Here is an 18556-nt window from a genome sequence, read left to right as displayed (position 1 = left end):
TGGATCAGGGAAGGCTTTTGGGTGTAGAGGGGACCTTAGAGTTAACGAGGAATAGAGAAGAGGGGCAGAGGGCACGGCCCGTGCGAAGGCCGGGGGACGATCCCCGTTACTGGGGCACTCGAAACGGTGATGGGAAAGCTGGAAGGAGTCCCCGCCCACAGCGCACGCGCGGGGATCCGGGCGGGGCTGGGCTCAGAGGGGCGGGGCTGCGTGCTTGCGTCACGTGCCGTACGTCGCCGCGCGCGTGCGCTCTTTTCCACGTGCGGAATCCCCGGACTCGTGGAGTGCCGGACGCCGCAGACGCCAGAGTCGCGCAGCTCCGCTCTCGACATGAGGCCAGGTGCGCGCCGGGGTTGGGGTCGGGGGTCGGAGACTGGGCCCCGGCGGGAACTGGAGTGCCAGACGGGAGTCGGAGGGGCGGGGCTCTGGCCTGGGGTGGGGGTTCTGAGCCCGGATCCGGTCTCGGGCGGGAAGGGGGTCTCGGTTCCGCCCTATGATGGATGCTGAGCCCCGGGTTCGGGTTCCTGGTCTGGCGGTGTGTGACTGGCTTCGGAGGTCACGGCCGTGACTCGAGGGTCTTGGGCCTGGGGTTGGGGCGTCCTGACCTGGGGTTCATCTCACCGAGGCCGTCGTTAGGGGTCTTGGATGTTGGGCCGGGGTCAGGAGTCGGGGGTACTGACCCAGAGTCTGGATTCAGGCATCTGGGGTCTTGGCTCTCTGGGCGTAGGTTTGGGGGCTATGTCTTGGTTTGGAAGCGGAGAGTCCCTGATCTTGGGTCCGGGACCTGGGTCTGAGAGGTCCCCCGATTTCCTCCCGTATCGCCGCCGCTGCCACCGTCCCCTTAGCCACCAGCCCAGCTTTGCAGAGACAGCCGGAGTGGATGAGGACTCCCCGCTTGATGGCGGGTGGCCGTGTCTGGCCCGCTTTCCCGCTTTCTGCTCTTCCGAGGGGGCGGGTCCCTGAGGATGGAGTGGAGATCGAGGGCCTAGTGATTCTTGACTCCGCGGTGAGATGAAACTTCACAGGCCCAGGATAGGATTAGCCTGGGGTGGGGGGAGGGAGGGAGTCACAGGGCATGAGTGGTTTTATTCTTTCGATTTTCCCCGAGATTCTGATGAACTCAGCCCCGCTCCCTCGTGGTGGAATGATGAGCCCTGGCTTTGACAGCGGAAGGTCTCAGTGCAAAGTGTCAGTCCTGGCTCTGCTTCTTAACCTACTGTGTGACCCTGGGCACATGGCTTTATCTCTCTGAGCCTCAGTTTTCTCATCAATAAAATGGCGCCCAGTTATAATTCAGTGAGATCATGTTAAGAAAAAACAGCGCATAGTGGTCATCATTTTACAATATGTAAGTATATCAAATCAACAGGTTGTACGCCTTAAACTTACACAATGTTGTATGTCCATTATATCTCAGCAAGGCTGCAAAAAAATAGCGCAGTGCTTGACATATAATAGTATTGGCTAAAATTATCTTTATATTCTCAAGGGGAACAAAATGCTGGTGTCTCAGGGCTTCTTAAATCAGGCTGCACCCCTCTCCACAACTTGCTCCACTGGAGTTGGGGAAATGTCTACTGAGACTAAAAGGGTCTGTTTCCTGGTACAGGTTTTCTTTTTTCTCAGCGTATGGAGAGATGGGGTCATGGGGTGGAGAATGGCGATGGGTTTGTGTGTGAATCCATGCCCCCTCCCGAACTCCCTTTCTCTTCCGTGTTCGGGGATCTACTGAGGAAGTGGGGTGGGAGGTGCCAGGCTGTGTCTCTGGGACTGAGACCCTGGCATGCCTGCGGGCACCCTGTGGTCTGATTCCCCCAGACATGGAGGGTACACCTTCCTCCCAACCCTTCCCCTGCTGCGCTAGGATATAAAGTTGCAAAAGGTGTGAGGAGTCAGCTCTTCAAGAAGGACTGGTGGCTTGAGAGAGGAAGCCTTTGGGAGATTATGAGCTGGGACGTGATGTCATTCAGACTTGATTGACACTTTAAAAGGATCCTTCCTGCTTCTGTGTGTAAAAGACTCGAGGGGAGCAACAGTGGAAGCGGGCAGCGCGCTGGGAAGTTGGGTGCTGTAATCTACTTGGAGATGATGTGGGTGGTCGCAGTGCACCTGGCTGACATCGTCACAATTTGGGAGTATATTTTGAAGACAGAGCCAGCAGTTTGCACGTGGGTGTGAGCGAGAGGAGTCAAGGACAACTACGGGTTTTGGCGTAACTGGAAGGAGAGAGTTGCTGTTTTTGAGATGGAACAGGCAGTGGGAGGAGAGCAGCTTTAAACCAGGGCATCTGTGGGCTCTCCACCCAACCCTTCTAGAAAAGTGTACGTAAACGTGTTCTTCTGAGGAGTGGGTACTCCTAGTACATTTTTCTAAGAGCCCCAGGACCTGAAGTGGATGAAGCTGTGCCTGGAGTATCGGACTGGACGTTTACCCTTGTGTCCCCGTCCCCCTGCCATGCCCACGCTTCCAGGGCTCTGTTCCTCCGGCCTGGGTTGAGAGCCTCTTAGGCTCGTGGTTTCTCCCCGAGTAGGAGGGAGGGGCGACTGTTACCCTGAGTTTGAATGATAATATCAAACTGTGTGCCAGGCAGTGTAGTAAGTGAAGCGCCTTGTGTGTATGAAGTCACTTAATCTTGACAACTCCGTGAGGTGGGCACCGTGTTACCTCCGTATCTTCCTCTTTCAGGTAAAGCTGTCACAACTCCCAGGGACCTTCCCTGCTCCCTAGGGTCGTGAATGGCGTGGCCACCTCTCCTATGGGCTCCAAGAGCTGCTTGAGAGGAAGGACCCGGGCTCTCGTCACCTTCCGATCACCCGCTTTCTGAATGAACAGAGAGGCTGCTTTCTCCACGAGCAGAGCCCAGGGGTTTAAGGGTCATCAGCGGACAGCTCGTGGAATCGTTACTGAGCCCATACTTGGTGTCAGGTGTTGTGCAGGATGCTGGGGATGCAGTGGTGACCAAAACAGTTCAACATCCCTGTCCCTTTGGAGCTTGATTCTAGCGGGGGAGGTAGGCAGTGACAATATGAAAAATGCATGGATGGCTGTTGACAGGAAGAAAAGAAAGGCGATGCAGCCCGAGGAGGCCCTGCTGAGGAAGGAACATTGAATCAGAGACCTGAGTGCAGGGAAGGAGGGGCGGGCCTAGCAGATGTCCACGGGAGCCAGCTAGGGGGAGCAGCAGATGTTCAAGGTTTAGAAGCCGGAGAGCGTGGTTGTTCTTGGGGAGGAAGAGCCTGGGGCCCGAGGTCAGAAGTCAGCGGAAGCTGGAGCCTTGTGATGGCGGACTACATGGTAGAATAACTGGAGGAACTTGGAGAAGCCCCAGGCCCACCCGAGACAATTAAATCGGAATCTCTCGGTTGTCTGGATTAGCCAAAGGGGAGAGCCGCCGATTTCGGGCTTTGGAAGCCAGAGAAAGGAATCCTGAGTTGATTGTGAATGTGATGGAAAACCAGGGAAGGGCTTCGGGCAGGGGTGCTGAGATCGGATTTGCTGCTTTAAGAAGCTCCGTCCCCAGTTGCTCTGGACGGCAGGCTGTGCAGAGGAGCCGGTCGCGGGAAACAGCGCTTGGTTACACGGAGGAGTTTGAAACTGTTCATTTTTACCGATTACACTGGGACTAGCGATTAGTTCTCCCGTTCCTTCCTGAACGCCGTTGAGAGGCATGAAACTTCCACAGAGTGCATATAATGCACCTTTAGAAAAACTGCAGCCTGTTTGCTGCTGAGTAGTTTACAGCAAGTGAGATCATTTGTAACTCCCGTGATCTTTCTGAACCGTGCTGCAGAGCTGTTGAAGCCCACACAGAAAGTCAAATATTGACTCTCTCAGCCCCAGGAGAATTCCGTCTGCTTCCAGCATTGTTTGGTGCTCAGGGCAGTGAACAGTGTCTCCTCTCTCCTGAAGTGATGAGAATAAAGTCTCTCTGAATCTCTTGTTTTCCTTAAACTTTCCATCATGTTGACAAGCCCTAAACTGCTTAAGAACTGTTGTCCATCTGTGAGGGGCAGTTCGGGGTGTTTTCTTGTTTTTCCCCTGAGCTGGAAGATCAGTTAGAAGGAAAGAGGTCTTGCCAGACTCCCCTCTCTTTGGGGAGTGGGCGCTTTTCTTCCAGGCACGAGGTCAGGAGTGGGAGGGCACGCGGATGTTTCCAGAGTCTGGGGGACCCTCCTGCCATGCTGCACGCACACACGCACTGTTCACTCTTCTCCAGACTAATCAATATTGAAAATAGGATCACTTCCGTGACTGCTCTCCAAGGAAAGCAGGATACTGACAGTAACTTTCATCTACCTGTATGCTCCTCCCCTGTCGTAAGCCCGTCATTCCTCCCTCCCAACCCCCGAGGTCCTGAGTTTCACCGATATCATTCCCTTGCCTCTATTTGGGGGAAGTGTGGCGTGGTTTTCTCGGACTTGCCTTTTCAGTGAACGTCACGATTCTGAGATTTATCTCTTGTGACTGTTGATCTTTCCCACTGTTGACTAGGAGTCTTCCCCATAGCGTTTGTCCGTCCTGCCGGTGGACATTCAGGCGAGCCCTGAGTTCTCGTGCCAGTGGACACGTCTGCTGCTGCACACGTTTCTCCAGTTTCTCCCCCGAACGGAATGACGAGGTGCACGAGTAACTTTTCCAACTTCGTTGCCCTGATTCCTGTTTCTGTTTCCCCCACAGGTTTCAGCCCCCGTGGGGGTGGCTTCGGTGGCCGAGGGGGCTTTGGTGACCGCGGCGGTCGTGGCGGAGGCCGAGGAGGCTTTGGCGGGGGCCGAGGTCGAGGCGGAGGCTTTAGGGGCCGTGGCCGAGGAGGAGGAGGAGGTGGAAGAGGTACTGAATGGGGTTGGGGCAATGGGATGGACGAGGCCTGGGCAGGGGGAGCCGGGAGAGAAGCGATGTGGGGTCTCCCTCTCTCACTGCATCTCTGCCTGGTAGGTGGAGGGTTCCATCCTGGGGGCAACCGGGGTCGTGGCCGGGGAGGAAAAAGAGGAAACCAGTCCGGGAAGAATGTGATGGTGGAACCTCATCGGCATGAGGGTGAGTGAGGAAGGCGGGGGACCCACTGAGGGGAGGGGTGGGGTGGGGCGAGGTGGGGTGGGCTGTGGCCAGAGTCTTCACCCCTGCACTGGTCCCCTCACTCAGGAGTCTTCATCTGTCGAGGAAAGGAGGATGCACTAGTCACCAAGAATCTGGTCCCTGGAGAATCAGTTTATGGAGAGAAGAGAGTCTCGATTTCGGTGAGACTGGCACCCCGTCCAAGCCACAGGGCCCCAGCTGATGGCGTAACCCACAGTCTGCTCTCTCTGCCCCCAGCATGTGTCCCACACATGACAGTCAGGGGACCTCTCCATACATAAGTCAGATTGTGCGCTCCCCTCCCCAGCGCCTTCAGGTTAAAGTCCCAAGTCCTCAGTGTGGCCTGGAAGGCCCTGTGGGTTCTGCTCCCCTCCCCACTCCCTGGCCTTGTCTTTCTCCCGAGGCCACCGTGTGCCACCCTGTCTGTGGAAAGCAGCCCTCACCACCACACTCCGCCCTCTTAGCCTGTATCGTTTTCCTTAGGACCGGGCACCCTCGTGCCTCGGGGCCTTTCTGCACCTGGCATGTGCTTCCCCCGGTGACTTGAGTGGCCCCTCCCCTCCTTCAGGTCTGCTCCAGGTCTGCCTCCGGCTTGCTCTTTTCTCCTCGTGCCTGTCACTGGCTCCTGTGCTGGCCGTGTCACGCAGTTCCGTGTGCACTTACTGCTTGAGGGCAGAGACTTTGCCCTGTTCGCTGCGTGTCCCCAGTGCCTAGCGTAGGGCCTGGCACGGATGCGCCAGCACAGCGGCTGCCTGGTGAAAAGGGCATGGGTCTTGCCATTACCTGGTATGATCTCGTCTCTGTTCACTGTCTGTCACGGCCCCTTCTCCCCAAGTCACTCACCTCCGTGAGAGGGCAGGCACTGCATCCATTGTGGTCACTGCTATATACCCACGTTCATTTCTTGTTCAATGATTGAGCGCCCGGTCCCTTTTGAGGGCCCGAGGGTTAAGGGCGATGGGGTCTTGCAGAAGAGCCCCGCCCTGACTTCCATCCCCATCTCTCTGGGCCCAGGAGGGAGATGACAAAATCGAGTACCGTGCCTGGAACCCCTTCCGCTCCAAGCTGGCGGCAGCGATCCTGGGCGGCGTGGACCAGATCCACATCAAGCCAGGGGCCAAGGTGCTCTACCTCGGGGCTGCCTCGGGCACCACAGTCTCGCACGTCTCTGACATCGTCGGCCCAGTGAGTGGACGGGGAGGGGTCGGGGTGGGGGTGAGTATGGGCGGGTGGCGAGGTGGCAGGGAGGGAAAGGCCCTGGCTGCTTCTCTGCGCTGCGTGGCTTGGAGCCAGGCCCTTCCCTCTGAGTGAAAGGAGCAGCTTGAACCATGTGGTCTCCGAAGCCTGATTCAGCTCACTCCTGAGTTCTTGGCCTGGACGGAAGGGGCGTGGGCATCGAGGTGACTAGTGTTAGCGGGGCCCAGCGCTGAGAGGCTAGATCTCACGCTGTTTGATTTGGTCGCCCTCTTTGAGTGACTTCCCATCACTGGGCCTCAGTGTGTTCCTCTGTAAAATGGACATAACGATAGTGGTTAAACGGTGGGATTTTGATTTGGGGATTGGAAGAGATGCCGTGTGCAGTGTGTATGGCCCCAAAGTAGATGCTCCGTACATGAGGACTGGTGTCATTGTCGTTGTTATTTGATTTCTTTTAGGACGGTCTGGTCTACGCAGTTGAGTTCTCCCACCGCTCCGGCCGTGACCTCATTAACTTGGCCAAGAAGAGGACCAACATCATTCCTGTCATTGAAGATGCTCGGCACCCGCACAAATACCGCATGCTCATCGGTGAGGGGTCTAGGGGTGGCCCAGGTAGGGTAGGACAGGCTGCTCCGGGCTCCCTGGAAGAGGCCGCGGGAGCCCTGACTCGGATGGCCATGGAGTGGATGAGCCTGCAGTGTGGAGAAGGGTAGGGGGAGCCAGGTGAGGTCCCACTTCCCACTTCAGGGTCTTGGGGGTCTCGTGCCCTCAGAGGGCCAGCCTCCTTTCCTCCGGTCTCCTGCCCCTCTCCCTAGGCCCCCTGTACTTCCTGCCTCCCTCCAAAACGTGGTCCTTTTTACACTGGCTTAAGTGTGAAAGCCTCCTTCAGCGGTCCCCCTCATCACCTGGGGAGCTCATACCCAGAAAGCAGAGCCTGAGGCCCAGAGGGGCCCAGGTGAATATTAATGACTTTTAAAAATTCAAAAGCATAATGTAAAAATGGAACGCCTTATAATCCACCCCCAGAGGGGACTGATACGAACGATTTGCTGTCTGCTTTTCCCAGTTTTGAAAAGTCCGTTTTCATTACATTGTCTTTTCATTTTTTTAAGTTGTTATTTTTTTTAATCACAGTCTTAAAAATGTTACTTTGCATTCCGCCGGTTTTTCTGTGAGTTTTTTCATGCCCTCATCCCGTATCCTTTGTCCTGCAACTTGTTTGCATTTGACAAACCTGCAGACGCTCTTGCCTCTAAGTACTCACCTTTACTTGCCTTTTTGATGATGTGTCTGTCTCCCCCCCAGACCCGGGAGCATCTCGAGGGCAGGGTCCGGGTCTGACTCGTCTCTGTGTTCCCCACGCCCAGCCCAGGGCTGGCCACAGAGTAGGTGGCAAACATGGTTTACAAGAGGAGTGGATGGATGGTGTGACTGTGGGTTTTAGACCCATCTTGGCACCATGGAGGGAGGGGGATCAGCGGGGGGAAGTGAGACTGGAGGCAGGGAGACTGCCAGAAACCTGCTGGTGAAGGCGCGCAGGCCCCTGGGAGGAGCTGGGAAGATGCAGTGGATGTGGGTTCCAACTGCCGCTTTTTCCTCCCCAGCGATGGTGGATGTGATCTTTGCCGACGTGGCCCAGCCAGACCAGACCCGGATCGTAGCCCTGAATGCCCACACCTTCCTACGTAACGGCGGCCACTTCGTCATTTCCATTAAGGTGCGGGGTCCACAATGGGGTGCTGGTATCTTCTCTCTCTGTGACTGCCAAGCAGCCAGTCAAAACAAGGGGGCCTCCATCCCCCACAATCCAGGCAGTCTGTTCCAGGCCTCTACCCCTCCCCAGCTCCCTACAAGCCACCTCTGCCCCAAATCAAATAGCGTGTGATGAAAAATGTCTGCAAAACTGAAAAGCTGCAGATTTTAAAATGCAGTAGAATGCAGTGGCCAAGGGAATGATCGCAAAGTCTGGCCAGCTAATGTCGCACACCAGCTTGAATTAAGTGACTTTGAGTAAGACAAGCTATGTTGCCTGTTTCTTTACTTGTCAAACAGAAATATTAGTCCTATCTCTTTTAGTGTTGATAAATTTAATCCTATATATTGACTAAATTTATCAATATATAGGGGGGCCGGCCCTGTGGCAGAGTGGTTAAGTTCACATGCTCTGCTTTGGTGGCCCAGGGTTCACTGGTTCAGATCCCCGGCATGGACCTATGCACCATTTATCAAGTTGTATTGTGGCAGGTGTCCCACTTATAAAGTAGAGGAAGATGGGCACAGATAGTAGCTCAGGGCCAATCTTCCCCAGCAAAAAAGAAAAAAGGATTGGTGGCAGAGATGTTAGCTCAGGGCTAATCTTCCTCAAAAAAAAAAAAAAATTATCAATATATAGGAAGTGTTTTAAGCAGAGCCTGATGTCAAATAAATCCTGGATAAACGTTAGGTGCATTTTAAAACCGTTTTATCTTGAAATACAGAGGCCTCTGCTGTGTATCCTTCACCCGGATTCTCAGCGTGTGTTAGCCTTTTGCTACATTTGTTCTGGTATTCTCAGCTGCATTGTTAACGCTTGTTTAAGAGGAAGTAGAAGAAAAACCTCTGGGTGTACAGTTTAAACACTGGCTTTCACGTAAACAGGGCTCTGTTGAAGCTTCCTATTCGAAATCCAAACCAAACCGAAAACTCCTCTAAGGAAGTCTCTCCCTACATTTCCAAAGCCTGAGTTTCACTGAGTTGCCAATAAAAACAAATACGTCTGGTTTAAAGAGCACAAAAAAGGGGAAGCGGCCCGAAGGCTCGCTGCAGACTTGAGATCCCCTGTCCTCCGCAGGCCAACTGCATCGACTCCACCGCCTCGGCCGAGGCCGTGTTTGCCTCGGAGGTGAAGAAGATGCAGCAGGAGAACATGAAGCCCCAGGAGCAGCTGACGCTGGAGCCCTACGAGAGAGACCACGCCGTGGTCGTGGGCGTGTACAGGTGAGCAGGGGCCGGGAGGCGCCTGCCCGGAGCCGCGCGGGTCCTGTTAGCGTTGCCCCAAAGTGGGGAGGGACTCTGATCCCCTCGTCTCCTTCCTCTCGCAGGCCACCCCCAAAGGTGAAGAACTGAAGCCCGGCGCCGCCTGGACTGCGAAATTGTGTTGCTACTGTCCCGCGTGTGTTTTTCTATTAAAAGACTCCTCCGTCGCACTGTCTGCCGCTGATTGCTTGGCGACCGCTAGAGACATGGCGCATGCGCCTTTGGTCCACTTGCGCGGTGGTGGGGAGGATTTGTTCCTCTGGTCACACGGCGCATGCTCCTTTCTTAGCTGACATTTGCGCAGCCGCAACCCGGATTTCGGCGCTTGGGCGGGGTTGGTAGTTCACTGCGCATGTCCACCGGTAAGCTCCGCTGGGCGCAGGCGCGTAGTGTTGCCCTGGGTCACGTGAGAGGGACAGATCGGGGGGGGGGGAGTGGGGGCGGAGCCCGGGGCGGGGGGGCCGGTTTGTTGTGGTCGCCATTTTGCTGGTTGCATTACTGGGTAATCGGGGCCCTGGCTCGCCGCGTCCGCCGGATACCTTCAGCCCGTGGGCAGGTCTGAGCTCGGGCTCCCCGAGCAGTTTGAGTCCCCTTGCCCGCGCCCTCAGGTAACGACGCGGCTGCGGGCGGGGCGGCACGCGCTCGCGGGGACGGGGGCAGTATGGGACCCGCCCTGCCCGCGTCGCCGCGAGACTTAGCACGAGGCCGAGGGAGGAGAGGAGGGGGGTGGCGGGCAAGTGCAGGCCGTGCTGGCTATTCATAGTCGGATTCCTGGAAGGGGCCGAGCCCGAGGGAGCAGTCCTAGGAGGGAGGCCGGGAGGGGGGGGAGCGAGGCCCCGCTCCCGCCCTTTGTTTGGGCTCGGCTCCGCCGGCCGCTTCGTCGTCGCCTAGCAACAGCTGTCCTGAGCTGTGATTGGCTGAGCTCTTGGTAGCAGCGGCCAATGGCACGGTTGTTGCCATGGCAGGTGCGGACTGCCAAACTCAGTCGGGCCCCGCCCGCCTGGGCTCAGCGGGCTGGGGCGGGCCTCTAGGGTGGGGGGCGGGACGCCGGGGTCCCCGGGGGCGGGTGGCTGCGCGGGGCGGGGCGGGGCCGGCGGGGCGAGGGTTAAGCCGCCCCTCCCCCGTCCACCTGCTTTCTCCTTCCCCCGCGTGCCCCGGGCTGACCCTCGTCCCCTCCTCTCCCCGCCCCCGGCGGCGGCGGCTGCTGTTGTCACCCACCGGGCCGCCTGTCCCGCTTGCCCTCCCCGCCGCGGGGCTTGCCGGGCCGGCCGGGCCGGGACAGGCGGCCGTCTCCGCACCGCCGCCACCGTCGCCATGCTGGCCGCTCGCCCACCCCACTGGGGGCCCCACCGCGCCCCAGCCCCCCGTGGGCCCCGCGCCAGCCCTGACCCGGGTAGGGGGTGGCGGCTGGGAGAGACGGTCCTGGTGTGGGAGGGCCCCGAGGAAGAGGTGGTTTTGGGGGGGAGCTCCAAGAGAGAGGAAGGGTCGTGGAGTGGGAAGGCTTGGCACAGAAGAGGGTTGCCATGGGAGAAGGCCCGTGGGGAGAGGATTTTCGTGTGGCCGATACTCTGGAGGGGAGAACTCTGTGATATTTTGGGAATTTGGCTAGGGACGCCTAGGAATGGGCACAGTTGTGGATTGACCCTGGTGTAGAGAGAAGTGACTGGAGAAAGGGCTCCGGTAGGCATATTGGATGGTGGGGAGGGGAGGAGAGTCCAGTGTAGGGGAGAGAAGGCCGATTGCTCTAAACCATGGGAAGAGACGCCTCCCCTTTGCGCCCATCTGGAAGAGTGGGCCTTGAGTGGGAGGGGGACCTTGGAGTAATATGAGGAAGGTCCCTGATGTGGCTGGGGGAACTGGAATACGGTATGGGGACTCTACCTGAAGGGGTGGTCCCCGATATGGGAGGAAGTGAGATACTGAAGAGGTCTTGGCGTGATATGGGGAGAGTTCCCTGGGAGTAGTGTGCTCTGGTGGATGAGAGTGCCGTGGCGGTGGCACTCTGATATATGAGGAGTTCTCAGATAACCTTGGTCTGGTCAGGAGGTCCTCAAGGACCCTGATGTGGTTTGGAGGGGGCCCAGAGGATTCTCATGTGGCCTGGGGGATCCTAGAGTTCTCCGGTTTGGGGCACATACTGGGAAGGGTAGATCTTGAAATGGAGGGACCTTACTGTGACAAGAGATGAGATTCTGAGGTTCAGGGGGGACTGCGGGAGGGCAGCATTTAGTGTGAGGGGCCCTGGGAAGGGCCAGGAGTAGACATGGGAAGAAAAGAGTGAGCCCTTCTCCCTATACCATGTGTGGTTTCTATCTTTTTCTCCTCTTCCTTCCCCCAATTCTTGGTGTCGTTCTGTCCTTTCCTGCCATGACCCACACCCCTGCCTGGCTCCCCATCGTTCCCTTCACATGTTCCCCTCTTGGTGCCACCTACTTCATTTATCTGGTAATCATTTGTTGAGGTATTCCGCTGTGTCCCTCCTCCCCTTCCCCGCCCCCCGCCGCCGCTTCTCTCTGTCCCCTCTCTTCTTTGCCACCTGTTGCTCCATTGCACCCTTTTTATCCTCCCTCTGTACCCTGCCTTCTCTCTAATGTCCACCTCTTTCCCGCCTGGCACTGTCCCACGCATCCCCTTCTTCTCTGTTGTGCCCCCGCCTCCCGCCTGCTCTCAGGTCTCAGCGGCGGTGGCAGCCGAGGTGCAGGATGCGAGAAGGCGCCCCCCGGCCGGGCTCCCGCTCCAGGCCTCGCTCCCTTGCGGCCCTCTGAGCCCACCATGGCCGTCCCACCAGGCCATGGTCCCTTCTCTGGCTTCCCGGGGCCCCAGGAGCACACGCAGGTACGCGGTTGGCTGGCTCATCACCTGCCTGGGGCAGGGGGAGACAGGGGATAGACGGGTCTTGGGGCCAGAAGATAATGTGGTTGCCCAGGACATCTTCTGGGGACATGCAGGGCCCTATGGGGGTGGGAGGTAACAGAGGAGTGGCTGGCAGAGGCAGGGTTTGGAGAGCCTGGGTTCAAATCCTGACCTGGTGCTAAACTGCTGTGGTTCTCCGCGCTTCAGTTTGCTGTTCTCTAAAATGGGGCCAAGGATACCTGCCTCCCAGGGTTGTGAGGAGGAAATGAGTTACCGAAATGCCTGTGCAATGCTGAGGACAGTGCCTGGCACATAGTAGACACTCAATAAATGTGCACTAAGCAAAACAAGTCCAGAGTGGAAGATCTGGAGGGCATGAGAGGGAGGAAGGCTGAGCCTGAGGGGCCTCAGAGCCAGCAGAGCCAAGGGTACAGGGTAAAGATCCTCAAGGGGGGAGATCCCTAAGCCTCTGAAATGCACAGCCTGAAGCGGGAGGGAGCGGGAGGTCCAGGCTGCTGGATCCAGATCCAAGACTTGGGTGCAAACACTCGCAAAGATGCACAGAGGAGGTGAGCGCAAGGGTTGGGAAGGCCCCCAAGATAGGGGGTCCTCAAGATGCGATACCCCAAATGGACAGTCTCAAGCCAAAGGATCTGGAGGGGCAGAGCCCAGGTTTCCTCTCTGATCTCTCCCACTGAGGTTCTGAAAGGAGTGAAGGTGTGGTGAAGGAGGAAAGGTCAGGGGTAAACAGCGCACTCCTTCAGTCGCTCAGCAGATCTCCCATGGACCCACTGTGTGCCAGGCCCTGCTCCAGGCGCTGGAGCTCCAGCAAGAACAAGATCAATCTCTGCCACTGGGGAGTGTACGTTCTAGTTGGGTTGTGAGACAGTGACCACGTAAATGTGTGCGCACTAATGATGAGCCCGCCGCCCAGAGTTCTCCCCCTTGAGGTGGGAGGCAAAGGCCGTCCTCAGTGCCCACCCACACCCCGCCCCCAGGTATTGCCTGATGTGCGGCTGCTGCCGCGGAGGCTGCCCCTGGCCTTCCGGGACGCGACCTCGGCCCCACTGCGCAAGCTCTCCGTGGACCTCATCAAGACCTACAAGCACATCAATGAGGTGGGCAGGCGGTGGGGGACCCGGGCTGGTGCTGAGGGGACCTGGCTGCTGGGACAGGCCACTCACCAGACCCCATCTCCCGGCCGGCTGGCTGGGCAGGTATACTACGCAAAGAAGAAGCGGCGGGCCCAACAGGCACCGCCTCAGGACTCGAGCACCAAGAAGGAGAAGAAGGTCCTGAACCACGGCTATGACGACGACAACCACGACTACATCGTGCGCAGTGGCGAGCGCTGGCTGGAGCGCTATGAGATTGACTCACTCATTGGCAAAGGCTCCTTCGGCCAGGTGCGGGACGCCCTCCCCCACCCTGAGCCAGGGACTGGGGACACGGGCACCCACTGACATCGACCCACAGCCAGGGCTTCAGCAGCTTCCAGTTCTGTGCTGGGCCACTCACCCTAGCCTAGTCACTAGGTTTCCCTGTGCCTCAGTTTCCTTCTCTGTAGAACAGAGCAAATAACAGGACTCTCACATTAGATGCTATTATCTCACGTCCACTGCTTACACTAGTGCCTGGCTGTTGGTGGGCACTCAGTTTTGAATTACTGTTAGTGATACTGGGGGGTCACCTTGGCTGGGGGGAGAAGAGTGGCACCTGGCTCTGTCCCGCTCTTCCTCCTCCCCCCACTCTGTGATGTGCCCCGCTCCGGCAGGTGGTGAAAGCCTATGATCACCAGACCCAGGAGCTGGTGGCCATCAAGATCATCAAGAACAAAAAGGCCTTCCTGAACCAGGCCCAGATCGAGCTGCGGCTGCTGGAGCTGATGAACCGGCACGACACGGAGATGAAGTACTACATAGGTGAGGCCCGCGGCAGCGGACCCGCTCAGGGATGGGGCACCCCCCGTCCGGGAGGGGCTGGTGTCCCCTGACATCAGTGCGTCTCCTGCCTTTTCCGTGATTTTTGCTCTACGCACATGATGCAGCTGGTCCGAGTTTAGCGGGTGCTCACGAAGGGTCAGGCTCATTGTAAGCACTTCACACACCTCCATTAGTTGAAGCCTCGCCACGGCCCCGCAGCGGGAGGGGCATCACTGTCCACAGCTTGGAAACTAAGAAAGGGGGGCATTCAGGTGCCGTCCTTGCCTAAGGTGGCAGAGTTTGTACTCGGTGGAGCATAGTCTGAGCCAGCAGTGGGCCCCAGAGCCTTTCCTCTTGACACCTGGGCCGTCATCTTCCCCTCTCCTCCGCTGATTCCTCGTAGAAAAAGCAAGTGGATTTAAAGAGTGCGTTTCTTCGAATATACATCCTTAGCATAAACGGAAAACGTCTCTTTCACCACAAAAATAAACAGAACCGAGACTAACACCATGTGATCAAATTAAATGAGGAAGTGTAGAATGGTGTGAAAGAGCCTGCAGCACCAAATGGAAACTTTCTGGTTCAATCAGAAAGTTTGATGGAGACTTGAAAAGAATTAACTTTTCTTAATCAAGAAAATCAGTCAGGGGGCTGGCCTGGTGGCATAGTGGTTAAGTTCGGCATGCTCCACTCCAGCAGCCCAGGTTTGGTTCCCGGGAGCAGACCTACACCACTCGCACAGCCATACTGTGGTGGCAGCCCACATACAAAATAGCAGAGGATTGGCAGAGATGTTAGCTCAGGGCGAATTTTCCTCAGCAAAAAAATCAAAAAACAAACTTTTTCTTGGTGTGAATCAAGTTACAGACCACATAAAAACATCCTGACTAGCCCACCACAATTTGGCCAGTGCTGACAGGCAGAGACACAGGCCGCTTCCAGCCTCTCCCCTTATTACTGTGTACCCCGGGCCACCACTGGCCCTCTCTGAGCCCCGGTTTCCTCTCCTCGGGCCCTTTCCGTCCCCTCTCCGCAGTGCACCTGAAGCGGCACTTCATGTTCCGGAACCACCTGTGCCTGGTGTTCGAGCTGCTCTCTTACAACCTGTACGACCTCCTGCGCAACACGCACTTCCGCGGCGTGTCGCTGAACCTGACGCGGAAGCTGGCGCAGCAGCTCTGCACGGCGCTGCTCTTCCTGGCCACGCCCGAGCTCAGCATCATCCACTGCGACCTCAAGCCCGAGAACATCCTGCTCTGCAACCCCAAGCGGAGCGCCATCAAGATCGTGGACTTCGGCAGCTCCTGCCAGCTCGGCCAGCGGGTGCGGCCCTGCGCGGGGCGGGGCTAGCGGCGGGGCGGCGGGGCCCGGGGGTGGGCTAGGCTGCGATGGGACTGTCGGGTGCAGCCTCGAGTGGCTGATGCCTGAGGGATGGTGCTTGGGATGGGGTGTCGCGGGTGGCGAGGGTGGGGCCGGTGGGTGAGGCGGGTGAAGGAGAGGGCCGCAAGGAATCCTGCCCAGAGGAAAGAGAAGGGTGCAGCTGAGGCTGCCAGCTGTGGGCAGGGGGAAGCTGGGCTGGCTTTGAGCCTTGGGTGGCACTTGGCTCAGTTTTGTCCACCCCGTTCTCTTAAAGCTGGGGATGGGCAGGGAACGCTGCAGCTTCATGTCAGCTGGCATTGGATAACGCTGGTAGTGGCTTGAAGAGGGTCTGGATTGGGAGGGCGAGAAGGGCCTGGGCCTGCAGACTGCCAGCCGCTGGTGACCAAGAGGGGCCCAGGGTCAAGCCTGGGGATGGAGATCAGGGTCAGACGAGGCCAGCAGACTCCTGAGACCGATAACTAAGATGGTGGTGGTGGCTCCTGAAAAGCTGGCGCTGTTCTCAGGGTTTGGAGCCCCATCCGAGGTTTTGGAGGCAGGAGGCTCGTCCTAGCCTGGGGGTGTCGGTGGCAGCAGTAGGGGAGACCAGGACCTCTGACTCCTGCCCTCCTCCCCCAGATCTACCAGTACATCCAGAGCCGCTTCTACCGGTCGCCTGAGGTGCTCCTGGGCACACCCTATGACCTGGCCATCGACATGTGGTCCCTGGGCTGCATCCTAGTGGAGATGCACACTGGAGAGCCCCTCTTCAGTGGCTCCAATGAGGTGTGCTCTCGGGGGGTGGGGGTGCGCCGAGGCGGTGGACGCCTGGCAGCCTGCTGAGCCTGCCCGCCCGCTCGCAGGTGGACCAGATGAGCCGGATTGTGGAGGTGCTGGGCATCCCACCAGCCCCCATGCTGGACCAGGCGCCCAAGGCTCGCAAGTACTTTGAACGGCTACCTGGGGGTGGCTGGACCCTACGAAGGACAAAGGAACTCAGGAAGGTGCGGCCCCTGCCCCACGCCGCTCCTCCCACCCCGGTGGCCCCTCACTCTCTCACACTTGGGCCTCCTTCTCCCCCTGCTTCCTCTCCCTTGTGTCTTTCCCTTCCTTCCTCTCCCCCTTGTCTGTCCTTTCCTTCCTCCCCAGCCCACCCCCTCTCTCCTACCCACCCCACAGCTCTTCTTAGCTTTTCTCTTTCCACTTTCTCTCTTGTGCCTCTGTTTCCCCGTGTGTGTCTCCCTGCCCCTCCCGCCCACTGACGGCCACTCTCTTGCCCCCCCTCCCACCCCCTCCCTGCCAGGATTACCAGGGCCCCGGGACACGGCGGCTGCAGGAGGTGCTGGGCGTGCAGACGGGCGGGCCCGGGGGCCGGCGGGCGGGGGAGCCGGGCCACAGCCCCGCCGACTACCTCCGCTTCCAGGACCTGGTGCTGCGCATGCTGGAGTATGAGCCCGCTGCCCGCATCAGCCCTCTGGGGGCTCTGCAGCACGGCTTCTTCCGCCGCACGGCTGATGAGGCCACCAACACGGGCCCGGCAGGCAGCAGTGCCTCCACCTCGCCCGCGCCCCTCGACACCTGCCCCTCCTCCAGCACCGCCAGCTCCATCTCCAGCTCTGGTGGGTGCCCAGTGCCAGGTGGGGCAGAACAGGGTGGGGGGGCAGCTCTAGTTGGCCTTGATCTGGGGGACTTGCTTTGAAACTGTATGCTCTGAACTCCAAAATGAGTGAGGCAGGAGAGCTCCGACGGGCTTGGGCTCAGGCCTCTAAAACTGGTTCTGACTCTGACATCCAAAACCGAACTCTGACCCCTGATCTCAAAATTGAGCACAAACCTTCAAATGAGCACTCATCCCAAAGCCCAAACCTGGGCCTGGGCCATACCAGACTCAGCCACCCAAAAACCCAGAGGCCTCTCCTCACCTACAGCCTCTTCTCTCCTCCTCTGGCACTTCCAGGAGGCTCCAGCGGCTCCTCCAGTGACAACCGGACCTACCGCTACAGTAACCGATACTGTGGGGGCCCTGGGCCCCCCATCACTGACTGTGAGATGAACAGCCCCCAGGTACTGGGGCCTTGGGGACTGTGAAGGTGGGTGGCAGGGTGTCTAGGGCTTCAGGACCTGGGTCTCCATCACCCACTCCTTGTTCCTCTGTTCCTTTAGGTCCCAGCCTCCCAGCCGCTGCGCCCCTGGGCAGGAGGTGACGTGCCCCACAAGACGCATCAGGCCCCTGCCTCCGCCTCCTCACTGCCCGGGGCCGGGGCCCAGTTACCCCCCCAACCCCGATGCCTTGGCCGTCCCCCATCACCAACCTCACCACCACCCCCAGAGCTGATGGATGTGAGCCTGGTGGGCGGCCCTCCGGACTGCTCCCCGCCTCACCCAGCACCTGCCCCTCAGCACCCGGCTGCCTCAGCCCTCCGGACTCGGATGACAGGAGGTCGTCCACCCCTCCCACCCCCTGATGACCCTGCCACTCTGGGGCCTCGCTTGGGCCTCCGTGGTGTACCCCAGAGCACGGCAGCCAGCTCATGACCCTGCCCCCTCCCTGGGGCCCCTCCTGAAGCCATACCCCCCCATCTGGGGGCCCTGGGCTCCCATCCTCATCTCTCCCCTTGACTGGAATTGCTGCTACCCAGCTGGGGTGGGTGAGGCCTGCACTGATTGGGGCCTGGGGCAGGGGGTCAAGGAGAGGGGTTTAGGCGCACCCTCCCCACTAAGGACTGGACCCTTAGCCCCCTTCCCCCCTTGTTTTCTATTTATTGTACCAAAGACAGTGGTGGTCCAGTGAGGGGAGACCCCCCTCACCCAAGGGCCCTAGGAGGGGGTGGGGGCAGGTAGGGGGAGATGGCCTTGCTCCTCCTTGCTGTACCCCCCAGTAAAGAGCTTTCTCACATGCCCGCCTGAGCGTTTGCAGGCCCTCGGCCCCCCTCACCTGGCCCTCAGAGGCACGGCAGGGAATGGTATTTGGGAAGGGGTGCTGGAAGAGCTTGGTCGTGTGGGACGCGTCCCTGAGGAAGTGATGGCTGTTGGTGCAGAAACGGGGCTGCGGCAGGTCTGGGGTCTGTGGAGTCCTGGACAGAGATCCTGGAGAGGACCCTAGCCCACATTTGCTTTTTCCAGGGTCAACTGAGACC

At 58.6% G+C, this 18556-nt stretch overlaps 2 protein-coding genes across 10 annotated transcripts; both read left to right on the top strand.

The window, feature by feature from the left end:
* Positions 1 to 209: 209 nt before the first annotated feature.
* Positions 210 to 9455, top strand: FBL (fibrillarin). Of its 2 annotated transcripts, XM_014860241.3 has the most exons (9): positions 210 to 340; positions 4678 to 4827; positions 4933 to 5034; positions 5140 to 5234; positions 6088 to 6258; positions 6729 to 6861; positions 7878 to 7990; positions 9104 to 9249; positions 9354 to 9455. In XM_014860241.3, exons 1-9 carry the CDS (start codon positions 331 to 333, stop codon positions 9376 to 9378), a joined length of 945 nt encoding a protein of 314 aa, XP_014715727.1. In that variant the 5' UTR covers positions 210 to 330; the 3' UTR covers positions 9379 to 9455. The 2 variants fall into 2 exon arrangements, with proteins under 2 accessions (XP_014715727.1, XP_014715726.2); XM_014860240.3 differs by having other exon boundaries at positions 4678 to 5034.
* A 257-nt stretch (positions 9456 to 9712) lies between these two features.
* On the top strand, positions 9713 to 18315 carry DYRK1B (dual specificity tyrosine phosphorylation regulated kinase 1B). Of its 8 annotated transcripts, none has more exons than XM_070499394.1 (12): positions 9716 to 9896; positions 11960 to 12123; positions 13140 to 13259; positions 13359 to 13547; positions 13916 to 14063; positions 15100 to 15386; positions 16059 to 16205; positions 16283 to 16423; positions 16723 to 16758; positions 16843 to 17038; positions 17377 to 17483; positions 17583 to 18315. In XM_070499394.1, exons 2-12 carry the CDS (start codon positions 12061 to 12063, stop codon positions 17952 to 17954), a joined length of 1806 nt encoding a protein of 601 aa, XP_070355495.1. In that variant the 5' UTR covers positions 9716 to 9896; positions 11960 to 12060; the 3' UTR covers positions 17955 to 18315. The 8 variants fall into 8 exon arrangements, with proteins under 8 accessions (XP_070355496.1, XP_070355495.1, XP_044614981.1 ...); XM_044759044.2 differs by lacking the exon at positions 9716 to 9896 and adding an exon at positions 10466 to 10681; XM_070499395.1 differs by lacking the exon at positions 16723 to 16758 and having other exon boundaries at positions 9713 to 9896.
* The last annotated feature ends 241 nt before the right edge of the window (positions 18316 to 18556 follow it).

The sequence above is a fragment of the Equus asinus genome, chromosome 26, assembly GCF_041296235.1.
Source record: "Equus asinus isolate D_3611 breed Donkey chromosome 26, EquAss-T2T_v2, whole genome shotgun sequence".
Lineage (NCBI taxonomy): Eukaryota > Metazoa > Chordata > Mammalia > Perissodactyla > Equidae > Equus > Equus asinus.
Note: the sequence above shows the minus strand (reverse complement) of the source record. Positions and strands in the feature narration are given on the sequence as shown.